General features: G+C 50.3%; 1 protein-coding gene across 1 annotated transcript; it reads left to right on the plus strand.

The window, feature by feature from the left end:
* Positions 1-10,064: 10,064 nt before the first annotated feature.
* Positions 10,065-14,036, plus strand: LOC136452808 (protein PLASTID MOVEMENT IMPAIRED 1-RELATED 1-like). Its single transcript, XM_066453402.1, has 2 exons — positions 10,065-12,505; positions 12,599-14,036. Exons 1-2 carry the CDS (start codon positions 10,200-10,202, stop codon positions 13,737-13,739), a joined length of 3,447 nt encoding a protein of 1,148 aa, XP_066309499.1. The 5' UTR covers positions 10,065-10,199; the 3' UTR covers positions 13,740-14,036.
* Positions 14,037-14,327: the final 291 nt, after the last annotated feature.

Genomic DNA, 14,327 nt, shown 5'->3' on the forward strand with positions numbered 1-14,327 from the left:
GTTGGGTGATTGCATCGTAGTTGCTGCGTTGTGTTCGGGATTTGTGATTTGGTTCCGAGATGAGAAGTCGCAGTCGCAGAGTCGACAAACAAATCGCAAGCGCCAATATGCTAGGTTGCCGTGGCCCTTAACGAGCCAACCAAACCATATATTAATATAGCTACGTACTAAGTGTATATCTGGATGGGGCCCGTGGGATTGGGGCCAGGGTGGCCGCCCCGCTTGCCCGCCCTCAGGGCCGACCGTGCCACTGTAGGACCGCTGGAGAGTGTAGACCGCTGCCGCCTATCAAGCCACGCCCGATAGTTATCGAGAGAAAAAATCCCGGTTGGAATGAGCCAAACCGCCAGGAACTTTTTTATAAATACCATACATCCGAGCAATGTTTTTCTAGGCACGTCCGAAAATTACTAGGGCATGTAAGGGTGTGTTTGTTCGAGCACAAGAGTGGATAGGATATGACTATCTATGAATTTCGGGATATGAATATTCATGTTATCTGTTTAGTTGGATGGATGGGACGAGCTATTTTTCGATTTTATTGATGGATGAGATTGCATGTGATGAGAATACTTAACTAATTATATCTATTATTTAAAAATAATAACAACTAATTATACACTAATAAATATGCACCGATACTAATCTTGTCATTATAATCACTAATCACTAATTAAAAATAAAATATGTTAATTAGCACTATGCTACTCTAATTGACACACAAAACATGCGTTAATCAACATGTGGATATCCTCGTCCGCCAGATTTTTCAGGGCCACGATATCCAACATCTACCTATAATATTTCTTGGCTGCGTGCGGCTGGTACAAAAATCAGCCGAATTTCACTGTTCATAGCTGAATTTCATTGTTCACGCTCTCACAAATTCCTCCAAATTCCTCCAAGCAAACAGGGTCCTTATTGTGGATATCCAGATTTAGCTTGTCCATCCAACCAAACATGGATATTCATGTAACCAAACACACCCTAAATTACAGCGGTATTAGATGTAATACCAGTCTTCCAAACAGCCCCTGCAGGTGAAATCTTACGCGTTATCCATCCGAGGAGCGGCCCATTCACCTGCCAAACCTTAATCTTTTGATTCATTGAAATCCAAAAACCCTTGTACATTAACTCCAAAACTGTGCTCCCTCTGTCCCTGAAATAAATAGATTTCTAGAGTTGTCTTAAATCAAAATTTTCTAACCTTGACTGAATTTCTAGATAAAAAAACATTAAAATTTATAGTATCAAATTAGCATCATCAAATTTATGATAAAATATATTTTTCATAAGATACTCATTTTATGTCATATATTTTGTTTCTCGTTTCTATAAAGTTAGAACTTTCAAAAAAATTAATTGACACGGATTTTAGAAATTGATTTATTTGGAGACTGAGGGAGTAGTATTTATCGGATTTATGTGGACTTGATTAGTTGAGAGATAGATCAGCCTTTAATATCTAGTTTTAAGTTTATTTGTAGAAAGTAGCGAACAATAGTACTGAGTCATCTCTGATATATTTTAGTAATTTGAATTTTGAGGTGTGAACGCATGGTTATTGATTTAGGTCTGACTTTCGACGTGGGGTCCATGTATATATATGTTGACACCGTCTTCACAAAGTAGCAGGTAATCATATTCCAAAAACCTTTTGCTATGTGAACGTGAGATTTTTAATTATAGGCTCCGTGTCTTTTGACATGGGGCTCACTTATTGTTGGGGATCAATACTAGGATACCCGAAAGAGAATGAGCTAATAACCATCAACATTGATTCATTCGAGCAGTCGAGAGCGTGACTACAGCTCCAACCGACCCAAGGCGCGCAAGCTCCGCCTCGCCCGACCTATGGGGGAGGGCTCCGCCTCGCCCGACCCCGAGGCCACGGGCTCCGCCTCGTCCGACCTCTGGGGGAGGGCTCCGCCTCGCCCGACACCAAGGCCGCGGGCTCCACCTCGCCCAATCCCGCCGCCTCGCCTGACACAAAGGCCGCAGGCTCCGCCTCACCCGACCTCTGGTGGCGGACTCCGTCTCGCCCGACCACTAGGGGAGGGCTCCGTCTCGCCCGACCCCGAGATAGCGGGCTCCGCCTCGCCCGACCCTTAGGTTTGCGCTCCGCCTCGCCCGACCCAAGGTCGCGGGCTCCGCCTCGCCCGACCCCAAGGTCGCGTACTCCGTCTCGCCTGACGGAGACCCATTCCGCCGCCAACCACTCCAGGTCTAAGTGTATGGACCTGGGTCAAAGCTCTGACACCAGGAAAGAGACCGGCATGCCCCGATGTAACCAGTGGCCACGGGGGGGCATACCGAAGGGTTCACATCAAGATCAGTGTCGGGCGTACCGGTGCTATTCCGCTTAACCCTTGTACGAACACTGACAGGCACGTCGGTTCACCACGACGTCCGCCAGGATGGAGTGGAGCGTCGTGATCGGCAGACGACGCCTGCGCATGGCGCTAGTGACGGACAAAACCACAACGTGGCGCCGTCCCTGTTGACATCTACAGTCGGCGGGACCCGTATGAAGGATAAGAAGGACCCGGCGGTCCTGGAGGCCGTCCTCTCCCTCTCGTTTCTTCTCTTTTCCTCCGCTGTAACCCGTGCTTTTTCTTGGTCTATAAAAAAGAAAGCAAGGCGTCCCATGGAGGGGGACTTGAATCGAACCTCGAACCGACCAGATCGCAACACATCACATCGATTCAGGCTAGATCCGAACCATCACGAACCTATCGAACGCTGAACACACGGCTGAGTAGCAACCGAGCTCTCTCAGCACCCGTTCACTCCTTTCACCAAAGACTTGTGACATGTCCCTCTCTCGCCTGTTTCTAACCCCTACTAAGAACTTTCAGTGTTAGTAACATGAGCAGCAACAACGAATTGGATGTAGAGACATTCTACCCGAATCAGTATAAACCTCGTGTCCTCTAAGCACACCATCTGAGCCAGACGCGTAATATTAGAAATTTACTTATCGGTGGTAACTCGAAACACCGACAGTTGGCACGCCAGGTAGGGGCCTTTTGCACGTCTTGACATCCACACCAGGCCTCGGATGGCTAGTCCCAACGTCAGCTGGGTCCCGGACGTGCACATGCGCTTCGGGGACCTGGACTTCATCGTCACGATGGAGGATGAGTTGGTGATGGCTCCCGCCGCCGTCCGACCTCTCCACTCTGCTAGCCTCGACGCGATCGTCGAGGCGCTTGAGGAGCTACAGCTGCACGCACCGGAGGCCCGCGCCCCCGGAAGCGACCAGCTCCTCGACTTCGACTACGGGAGGTTAGAGCGCCAGCTCGACGCCTTCCTGGAACGATCTACACAAATAGCGACTAGTCATTGAATCATCTCATATAAATTTTAGTTAATTTTGTTAAATTTTTAAGGTATTAATGGAAAATTTTAATTCTAGAATCCGACTTTCGACCTGGGTCCACGTATATATCTAGTCACACCAGTCGGCACAAAAGTAGTGGACAGTCATATTGACTAGCCTCTAACAAAGTTTACTTAATTTTGCTAAAATTTTAGGGTGTGAATGTGGACTTTAGAATTCTGTGCTTCGGCTTTTGATATATAATTATAATGTAGTTATAATAGCTTTTTATTATTGGACATATTAGATGGATTTTGGACTTAAAGAGCAATATATAATGCACGGTATGTTTGCTATTATTAAAATGCAGGAGCAGGAGTATCAGCATAGGTGGGCCGTGTATCTTCAAAAAGGCGACAACCCAGAAACCCTGGAACAAAACATGCATGGATTGTGTTGGCCCACAATAGCACACCATCTCGAGCCGAGCACGGAGTAGCAATGATGCGCCTCATCACAGCATTCAAATTCGAACTGGCCGCTCCCGAGTCGCGACTCCGGAGCCTCGCCCACTTGATCTTGATGTTGACTTTTCAAGGTCTGTCGTGTGATTGTGTCTCCAAAATAGTATGTACTACTCCGATCAAAAGTGATCCTATGCCCATCCACAAGTTAACAACGCTAGAGGCTAGAGAACTTTTTTTTTTTGAAAAGTGACTGCTTGCTAAAACCTGCCATCAGGGAGCCACGAGCCATCGCGTGGCGGCTAGTCCGGATGACACGAGGGACGTGCCGCGTGGGTGGTGTTGAGTTCGTCGTACTCTCGCGCATCCTGCCATAGTGCTCGGTCTAGAGGAAAAACTCGTAACTCACTCCGGATGACACGAGGGACGTGCCGCGTGGGTGGTGTTGAGTTCGTCGTACTCTCACGCATCCTGCCATAGTGCTCGGTCTAGAGGAAAAACTCGTAACTCACTCGACTCGCTAACCCTATACGTGATCCGGTCACAACCCGTAAACCGACCCATGGTAACCCGTACTTGGTGGGCACATCCGGGCTGGTCTGCATCGGGTTCCAGACCGCTCAACCCGTCGGGCGGACGAGGCGTGGCCAGCCGTGCAACTGCGTTGCTCTCTTCTGCATCTTGGTCACGGCCCCTTCCTTCTCCGCACTTCGGTGACTTACCACCGAGCCCCAGCCGCCGGGAGCGACCTGCGTTGTGGCCGAGGACATGGCGCCGCTGCCACTGAGATCTCGGCGAGATCCGCGCCCAGGTGGCCAGGGAGCACGCCGATCTCGGCGACGGGAGGGCAGCCGTGGACCTCGTCTCAAGACCAAGCGCCATCCAGGCCTGCACCTGCTCGACGTAGCGCACCGCTGCAAAGCCTCTCTCCAAGTCGTCCTGTGTAAGCGTCGTCGCTGCCGCCAGCGAGGAGCCGCGGACTGCGTGCGGACGGCCCAGAGCCGAACGCCGCGGACTGGGTGCGGATGGCCCATGGCAAGTTAGGAGTTGGCCACGGAGCCTGCGGACCACGCCATTGCTGACGCTGAGCTCAGTGACGGCGGCGGACTGTGCGGGAGCAGACGATTGGGTTGGAGTCGCGAGGGGAAGGTGGGTATTTTTTTTTCTGCCACGGGTACCAAACCGGAAGCATATCCCTCTTTCACGGATTGGGCTGGGTTTTAACCACAAATCGGTTTAACCAGACCATGTACAGTCGATGACTCGCTCGTCAGTGACTCGGCTCGATCTCGGCTCATTTGAATTTTTAATTAACGAGTCAGCTCGCGAGCTAAGATGATTGATATGAGAACAACTGCAATCGACCCGTATATCCCTCGGCCTAGCCAATACGGTAAAAACCTAACAAATGTGTTTTTTTTGCCTTGGTTCTCAAGCCAAATGAGCTAGCTCAAATTCACTAACAGCCAAGCCGAGCTGGTCTTCTAGCTTGTTTTAATAACAAGCCGTAACGGGCCGAATCAAAACGAGCTACACTGGCTCGATATCCAACGGTGCCATGGAATTTTGTCTGTGGATGATGAAAAAGGAATGCGCCTCAAAGCATATGCGTTGACAGAAACAAGGCCTCTGTCGCAACCTTACGCTGAGCTCAAAGACGGCGGCGGACTGTGCGGGAGCAGACGATTGGGTTGGAGTCGCGAGGGGAAGGTGGGTATTTTTTTCTGCCACGGGTACCAAACCGGAAGCATAGCCCTCTTTCACAGATTGGGCTGGGTTTTAACCACAAATCGGTTTAACCAGACCATGTACAGTCGATGACTCGCTCGTCAGTGACTCGGCTCGAGCTCGGCTCATTTGAATTTTTAATTAACGAGTCAGCTCGCGAGCTAAGATGATTGATATGACAACAACTACAATCGACCCGTATATCCCTCGGCCTAGCCAATACGGTAAAAACCTAACAAATGTGTTTTTTTGCCTTGGTTCTCAAGCCAAATGAGCCAGCTCAAATTCACTAACAGCCAAGCCGAGCTGGTCTTCTAGCTTGTTTTAATAACGAGCCGTAACGGGCCGAATCAAAACGAGCTACGCTGGCTCGATATCCAACGGTGCCATGGAATTTTGTCTGCGGATGATGAAAAAGGAATGCGCCTCAAAGCATATGCGTTGACAGAAACAAGGCCTCTGTCGCAACCTTAGGGCCACCTACTTGCCCTAGGCTGCGTTCGCTGGTCTGGTTTTTCTAGACCAACCGGCTGCTCCTCCTCACAAACACTGTTCATCAATCAGCCGTTACAATATTTTTCTTTCACAACAACCAGCCAGTTTCAGCCAAGTTTCAGACCAGCGAACGGGCCCTAATCCCTGATGTTGACTCACACCTAGCAGCATCCGTCGAAAATGACACTGACAACAAAGTTGCGAGGTGAGAAAGAACTGGCGTTTGTCTTGATATAAGTCACACTCCTGAATCTCTAGTAAAAACATGCGATGTTGCATGTCATCATCAACATATTTAATTGGCAAAAAAAGAAATTCGGTTAAGCGTACGTCATGGCTGATGATTCATGTCAACAGACACAGTTGGTATTCTAGGCAAATAAGGCCATTGTTTACAAATTTCAGGGAGATGCACGATTTGTTTCCAGTAACGCTCTTTGATTGATGGATGCATCCTGGTCCCGCAATTTTGGCATCAGTACAATGTGCACAGAAACGAGCGGGAGTAAATGGCTCAAATTCAAATCCATCTATTCATCCTACGTCCATTATTCTTTCCCATTCTCAAAAGCTCGTCTGGGACTTCGGTCAAAAAATAAATAAAAAGCTCGTCTCGGACTGCACTGCACCACGACCACGGTTTAACTGAACAAAACAAATGGAAAAAAGTCTACTTAACCCCCCACCTATCATACTTGGTCTACTTCACTCCCTCAACTATGAAACCGTCTGTTTTACCCCCTGAACTATCTAAAACCGTCTGTTTTACCCCCTGAGCGGTTTTCAGTGGCGGTTTTACTACAGTAACAGCGGGTTTGCTACAGTGGCGGTGGGTTGCTACAGTCCCTATGGTTTTGAATTTTTTCTCTTTTTTATTTATTTTCGGTGAATTTTTGAAAAATTATAGTAAATCATAGAAAAATCATAAAATGAAAAATCTAATTTTATTGGACTCTACATGAGTAGATCTACATAGTGAATATATAATACGGTATACTTTAGTACAAAATTTTTACTGTAACCTTAGATTAATTGGAAAATTCAATTTTGTCTGTAATTAATTAGAATTTATCTATAACTAAGTTATACATAGTCCAATGAGTACGAAATTTTTACTATAGTTCAAGCATACAATAATTAGCGTACCATAAAAATTTCACCACAATTGAACCATAGAAGCTACAGCTATGAATTATTCCAATTAATTACAGATAAAATTAGATTTTCCAATTAATCTAAGGCTACAGTAAAAATTTTGTACTAAAGTATACCGTATTATATATTCATTATGTAGATCTACTCACGTGGAGTCCAATAAAATTAGATTTTTTATTTTATGATTTTTCTATGATTTTTCAAAAATTCTCCAAAAATAAATAAATAAAAAGGAAAATTCAAAACCACGGGTACTGTAGCAACCCACCGTCATTGTAGCAAACCCGCTGTTACTGTAGCAAAACCACCGCTGAAAACCGCCCCGTGGGGTAAACCAGACGATTTTAGATAGTTCAGTGGGTAAAACAGACGGTTTCATAGTTGAGGGAGTGAAGTAGACCGAGTATGATAGGTGGGGGGTTAAGTAGACTTTTTCCAAACAAATGCCAAAGGCATACAGTAGACCACAAAACAGCTCAGTTTCGAATTGACTCCCAATTCCAACTTTCAAATCATCAACGCGCTCCCATCAACCATCCAACAACAACCAACCAACCCTCACCCATCCCATCCTTCCATTTCACCATTCACGTGACGGGAATTCTACTTTGCTTCTACTACTACTACTAGATCCCAAATCCAGCTCACAAACAAAGCACCGAGCCCACCGTGATACACATGTTGTCCTTTTCGCTGCGCTGATAATCCATGACTAAAAGTACTATTAACTAATTTGTTGTGAGAGAAAAATATTATTTATTGGCTGAAAAAGTACGACTTATAAACCAAACGAACAGGACGATAATGGATCATCTAGACATAGATCTAGCAGGTACAATTTTACATATGGGATAAAAACTTCCTAGAACATGATCTAGAGAGAGAGTAAGCAAGGTGAGATGTCACCGACCATCCACAGGTTTGGAGGAAGAGCTCGACGTAGTCATGGCGAATGTGATATGGTCCGGGTCGGCGGTGTCATGGTGACGGTGTTGAGGTCAGTCGCAGTGCAGTGGTGGTGCAGAGGCGACGGTAAAGACTGCAGTGGAGCTTCCTGTCGCTGGCTACGCCCCTCACTAGATCGGATTGGTTTTATTGGTGGGTGTGGCGGCTCACGGTGAACCTCGTACTGAGGGCCGCCGATCCCACCTCTCTTTATAGCGTAGTACGACAGGGCCCACCAACCATATAGGGTTGGGCGTCCTCGATTAGGGCGCGAGGTCAAGGCGCAACTCGTCCGTTGGGCCGAGCTGGAGAGAGAAACACTAACACACCGAAGCAAGCGCATCGCCCACGCCCACGCGGGCGCGCTAGTGGAACACCAAGGGATATTTAACTTTTTACAATTATAACGGATGACAACTCTTGAGAAAGCAGCTTTAGGATTGATGATACAGTTTTACCAGCAGAGAGAGAAAATCGATACATATTCGTCATTTTTGCTCACGTGGCAGACCACGCCCGCACACCAGGGTGATGCTGCCCTTCTCCTCTTGCAACAGATTAAAGGATGGACGGCTCAGGATAGTTGTTGTCTCATATACGTATACTTGTATTTTCAAAACATTTCTTCTTTAATTTTTTAGAGGAAAAAAGAGTGTATAGGACATCATCATGACGTCATGACTCAAGAGCAGAGCACGGCGCGTGGCTCAGGGCCGACGTTCGGCGCGTTGCACACCTTCCCAGCATCTGCTCCCTAACCGCTGCCCGCTCGTAGGAGTCCCACACGGGCCCGATGCGCTGCGTGGCCGCGGTAGCGTGGGCGGGGCTTGCGGCCTCCCGACCGGATGACTCCTCGGTTGTCGTCTCCGCGATTGACTTCTACTCCCTGGGCGCCCGTGTCGCTGAACGTGAACCTCCTAGCCGCATCCGACGACGCCGCGCTCCACCTCCACCTCGCTCTGCTCGCCAAGCTTCGCGCTTTCCCGTGCCACGAGGCTGACGAGGGGCTGGCTGTGCACCCATCGACTCGGGGCGCTCTCGCCGTCAGTCGCGTAGGGTCGCTCGCCATGCTGAACCTTGTCCGCGATCACCGCTGCTTTGCATGCCACCTCGAGCCCCGGTGTCTGTAGTCGCCGCCCTCGCCGCTGAACGCGATGCCATGTCGTCCGTTGTGTCGAGCGCCGGGGCGCGGCTTGCACCGTGCCATGACGGACGCCCCACGATAACGGTCATGCGCTCGCCATCCTAGGCCTAGATTCCATGGAGTCAGCCGCGCCCTCCGCTGTGTCGCGTGCCACGAGCGAGACCGCGTGCGCCAGGGCTGGGACGCGGCATGCGTCGTGCCATGACCCACGCCTCCTATTCCCGAACGGCCGCGCGCTCGCCTCCGTGACACTCCATGCCCTCATTGCCCACCGCGAACGGGCGCGTGCTGCCGGTACGTCGGCGCTCGGCGGCGGCCCCGCAATGACCGTGACGGCGCGACATGCCAGGAGACAGGCGGCAGCGAGCACGGCCGCCACGGGGCAAGCGCGCGCCGGTTGGTGCTCTAGGTGGGGGTGGGCCAAGACGACAAGGGAGAGGCGCGGCCGCTGACAAGCCTCCTGACCGTACGCCGCGCGCTACAGACCGGCCTGAGCCACGGGCCAAGCACAAGCACGACGAGCGGAGAAAAAATGGGGTGGGTGAAACGAGTGGGCGGCACGAGGGGTGTACGGGAGTAGAAAGACATTAGGGGCAGAGGCGGTTATTTTACATGGCGCTGCTGACTCGGATCCGCACGGATACGAGGTGCCGACGTGCCACATGAGAAAAATAGTAAATTATATATCTATTTTATTTGTCTGCCGCTAAAACCATATCGTCCCGGCTAGTGCTGTTTTAGGAGTCGTCACGGTTACAATGATAAAAAGTTAAATATCCCCATAGCAACGACAAAACAAAACGCACCACCAAAGCAACGCATCCCCCGCTCCGCTCCCCCTGTCCATGTCTGTGTGTCTTCCCCACGTCGCCGGCCGCGCCGCCCTCTTCAAATCGCCTCCTGAAAATCCCCCGACCCATCTCAAGCCCAGGCGCCGCCAGCTATGTCGTCTCGCTTCCCCCACGGCGGCAGCGGCGGCGGCGGCGACCACCGCGGGGGCGACGCGGGCGACGCCGCCCTCGCCCGCGACATCGTCACGCTCCACAAGGCGCTCTCCCTCGACCCCTCCGCCCGCCGCCGCCGCTCCCTACCGCTCCCCTCCCCATCCCCCGCCGCCACCGAGCAGCCGCGCCACAAGCCCCGGCTCAAGCCCTCCTTCTCCTCCTCCTCGTCGCGCAAGCTCCTGCCGTCCACCGCCAACTCCTCCTCCGCTTCCACTTCCTCGTCCTCCTCTTCCTTCTGGAAGAAGTCCCTGACCGCCATCTCGCACCTGGGCCGCCGCCGCCTCGACTGCGCGTTCGTGCTGCACGTGCACTCCGTCGACGGCCTCCCCGCTGCGCTCGATGGGTCCGCGGTCTCCGTCCAGTTCCGCCGGATGTCCGTGTCCGCCTCCACCCGCTCCGTCCCGGCCGCCCTCGGCGCCGCCGCGTTCGAGGAGGCGCTCACGCTACGGTCCCCGGTCTACTTCTCCCGCGGCGCGAAGGCCGTGGTCAAGTACGAGCCCCGCGCCTTTGCTGTCTCCGTCGCCGCCTCCACTCTCGAGCTCGGTAAGCACGAGGTCGACCTCACCCGCCTGCTCCCGCTCTCCTTCGACGATCTCGAGGACGGCGGCGACTCCGGCTTCGGCAAGTGGAGCACCAGCTTCCGGCTGTCCGGCCCCGCCCGCGGCGCGCGGCTCAACGTAACCTTCTCTTGCTCGCTCCTCGCGGGCGGCGGCGCCAGCGAGCAGCACAAGGCCGGGGAAGTGGCGGGGCTGCGGCGCGGGTCCATGGCGCGCCCGGTGTCAGTGCAGGTGCCGACGCCTGTGCCGGCGCGGAGCAGGGACGTGAGGGTGCTGCACGAGGTGCTGCCCGGCTTGAGGTCTGCCAGGTCGCTGCCTTTTGTTGGTGACGGGGGTCCTGTTGCGAGGAAGGAGGAGGTGGCAGCACTGGACTGCACGGAGGAGGGGTCTCCGGAGGCAAAGCACTGCACATCGGTAGAGGTTAAGAAGGGGAGCTTGGTGCGTCCAGATGGCGATTGGGGCACGGTGGAGTTCAATGTTGTTGAGCATGGAGTTGAGGTTGCTTCGGATGACCCACAAAGACTCAAACATGTGGAAACCAGCAATGCTGCTGATCATAATGAGGATTCAGGGTTTAAAATTGACGAAGAGGGATCATTCAAGCCTGTAGTAATAAGCGGTGATGTCGCTGAAGATCAGACTGTTGGAGTGAAGACTGAAGTGGCAGTCAGTGATGTTGCTGTTCAAAGGGAGAATGTGGAAGACAAAGAGGATGGAATAGTCGAAGCCGCTTCACTGCCTACTGCTGCTCCGGAAGCAGAGGGTCAGTTTGGAGCAGATGCAGAACTGGAGGACCTGGAATGTATTTTGAACGAGCTCTCAGTTGCTGAGCCAGAGGAATTTGAATCACCAGTTGTAGAAGATAAGCATTCTAGGCGATTAAGCTGCACAGGAGTGACTGATAGTTACAAGTCTGCCAGTAGGAAGGGCAGATCACGCAGCATGGATCTTTCAACAGATTCTGTTGCTAATGAGTTTTTGGATATGCTTGGCATAGAGCATAGCCCATTTGGGCAACCCTCAGATAGTGATTCCGAGTCACCGAGAGAACGACTTTGGAAGCAGTTTGAAAAGGAAGCGTTAGCATCTGGCAACGCTATTCTTGGTTTGGACTTTGACCATGGAATTGAAGGACCTACTTGTGAGGATGTTGTGGAGGATTTCGATCTCTCTGCAATGATACATGAGGCTGAGCTCGAGCTTCAGAATGGAAGCCAACCCATTGATACCAAATTTCGAGCTAAGTCGCTGGAAGACGAAGAAACTGAGGCCTTAATGCGTCAATTTGGGCTAAATGAGAAGTCCTTCCAATCTTCTCCTGAAAGTAGAAGTGGGTTTGGTAGCCCCATTAACCTCCCACCTGAGCAGCCCCTGGAGCTACCGCCATTGGCTCAAGGTTTAGGTCCATTTATTCAGACCAAAGATGGAGGATTTCTGCGATCAATGAACCCAGCCCTGTTCAAAAATGCAAAGAACAACTGCAGCTTGGTTATGCAGGCTTCTTCTCCGATTGTACTGCCAGCAGAGATGGGATCTGGGATTATGGATATATTGCGTGGTCTGGCATCAGTTGGAATTGAGAAGTTATCAATGCAGGCAAACAAACTTATGCCCTTGAAAGATGTTAATGGTAAAATGATGCAGCAGATTGCCTGGGAAGCTGCTCCAGCTCTGGAGTCTACTGAAAGGTTTATTATCTTCCTTTTCGTGCTTGTTTGTGCTTTTTCCTACTTTATCATATGCCTTGCTTAAAGTTTTTTTTTTCTCTTTTATCAACGCAGATATGATGCATTGGACTATCATAGCATCGATGCTTTGGTAGGAGGGGGTGGCAATGCTCCCTCTGGTAAGAAGAAGAAAGGTAGATGTGCTGATCTTTCATCATCCTTGGGTGGGGAGAATGCTTCAGAGTATGTTTCACTTGAGGACCTTGCACCATTAGCTATGGAAAAGATTGAAGCCCTTTCCATTGAGGGTTTGAGGATACAATCTGGCATGTCAGAAGAAGATGCACCCTCCAATATCAGTGCGAAGCCTATTGGGGAATTTTCATCTCTGCAAGGAAAGTGTGCAGAGAATACCTTGTCCCTTGGTTTAGAGGGAACTGCAGGTTTGCAGCTTCTGGACGTTAAGCAAAGTGGAGAAGAAGTTGATGGATTAATGGGCTTGTCAATCACTCTAGATGAGTGGATGAGGCTTGATTCTGGGGTTGTGGACGAAGAAGAACAGTATAGTGACCGGACATCGAAGATACTTGCTGCTCACCATGCAAAATCCATGGAGTTAGTTGCTGAAAACCGGAATGGAGACAGAAAGAGGAGATCTGGTAGAAGATGGGGCTTGTTAGGGAATAACTTTACGGTTGCTCTCATGGTTCAACTGCGTGACCCACTACGCAATTACGAGCCAGTGGGCACACCAATGCTCGCATTAATCCAAGTTGAAAGGGTTTTTGTACCCCCAAAGCCCAAAATCTACAGTACTGTCTCAGACAAAGGCAACAGCAAGCAGGATGATGAGGAACCCAAGACCGAAGAGGTTCCAGATAAGGCATTGGTCACAGAAGAGAAGGCTGAGGAATTAGAGGATCCTATTCCCCAATTCAAGGTTACAGAAGTGCATGTCGCTGGTTTCAAGAGCGAACCTGAGAAGATGAAACCATGGGGCAATCAAACGCAGCAGCATTCTGGCTCTAGATGGTTGCTTGCAGCTGGCATGGGCAAGGGAAACAAGCATCCTCTGATGAAATCCAAAGCTATCGTGAAGCCAACCAAAGAGGCAGCTGGTCAGGCAGGAGACACCCTCTGGAGCATTTCTTCACGTGTTCATGGAGCAGGGACCAGGTGGGGCGAGCTAACAGGAAACAAGAGTCATTCACGGAACCCAAATATCATGCTTCAAAAGGACAAGAGATTTCGGTGATGGCTTAGCGATTCAGTAGCTAGTGCCAGGAAGGTTGGTATATCTCCTTAGAAGGGGGCTTACTTATCTGCAATTGGACCTCACTGGGAATGTTCCTAGTGGGTTGTGAAATCATGTACATTGAATTCTCTTGCATAGGATCAGTACTTTTTATATCCTGCATAGTTTGTCTTCGGTGTTCCTTCCGAACTCTCGTGAGAACCGTACAGAGAAACAGGTGTTTCTCGTCACAGTCATAGTGGCTTCTGCCTCTGAAGGTGCAACACTGTCTTCCTTTGAAGGCTGCCATAGCCATCATACAGCTCTTGTTATCTTGTTAATCATTCGCCCATTGTTTGTTGTGCTCATCGTATATCAGTTTCTGCTGTGTATAAGATGAGCACAACAAATTGTGAGAAGCCTGCCACAGAAAGCCATAAGCTCTGGGGGTGGGAACGCGTATTATGACTCACGAAAGGCCCTTTTATTTTACACTACAGGTGAAAAATGGGCGTCAGATTCTTTGAATGCTAGACTGATAAGGGACCCCCTGTGATCTTTTAACCCTCTTTTTTACCATCGCATGAATTACTTCTCATCTTCTTTTAC

This window comes from Miscanthus floridulus, chromosome 5 (genome assembly GCF_019320115.1).
Source record: "Miscanthus floridulus cultivar M001 chromosome 5, ASM1932011v1, whole genome shotgun sequence".
Lineage (NCBI taxonomy): Eukaryota > Viridiplantae > Streptophyta > Magnoliopsida > Poales > Poaceae > Miscanthus > Miscanthus floridulus.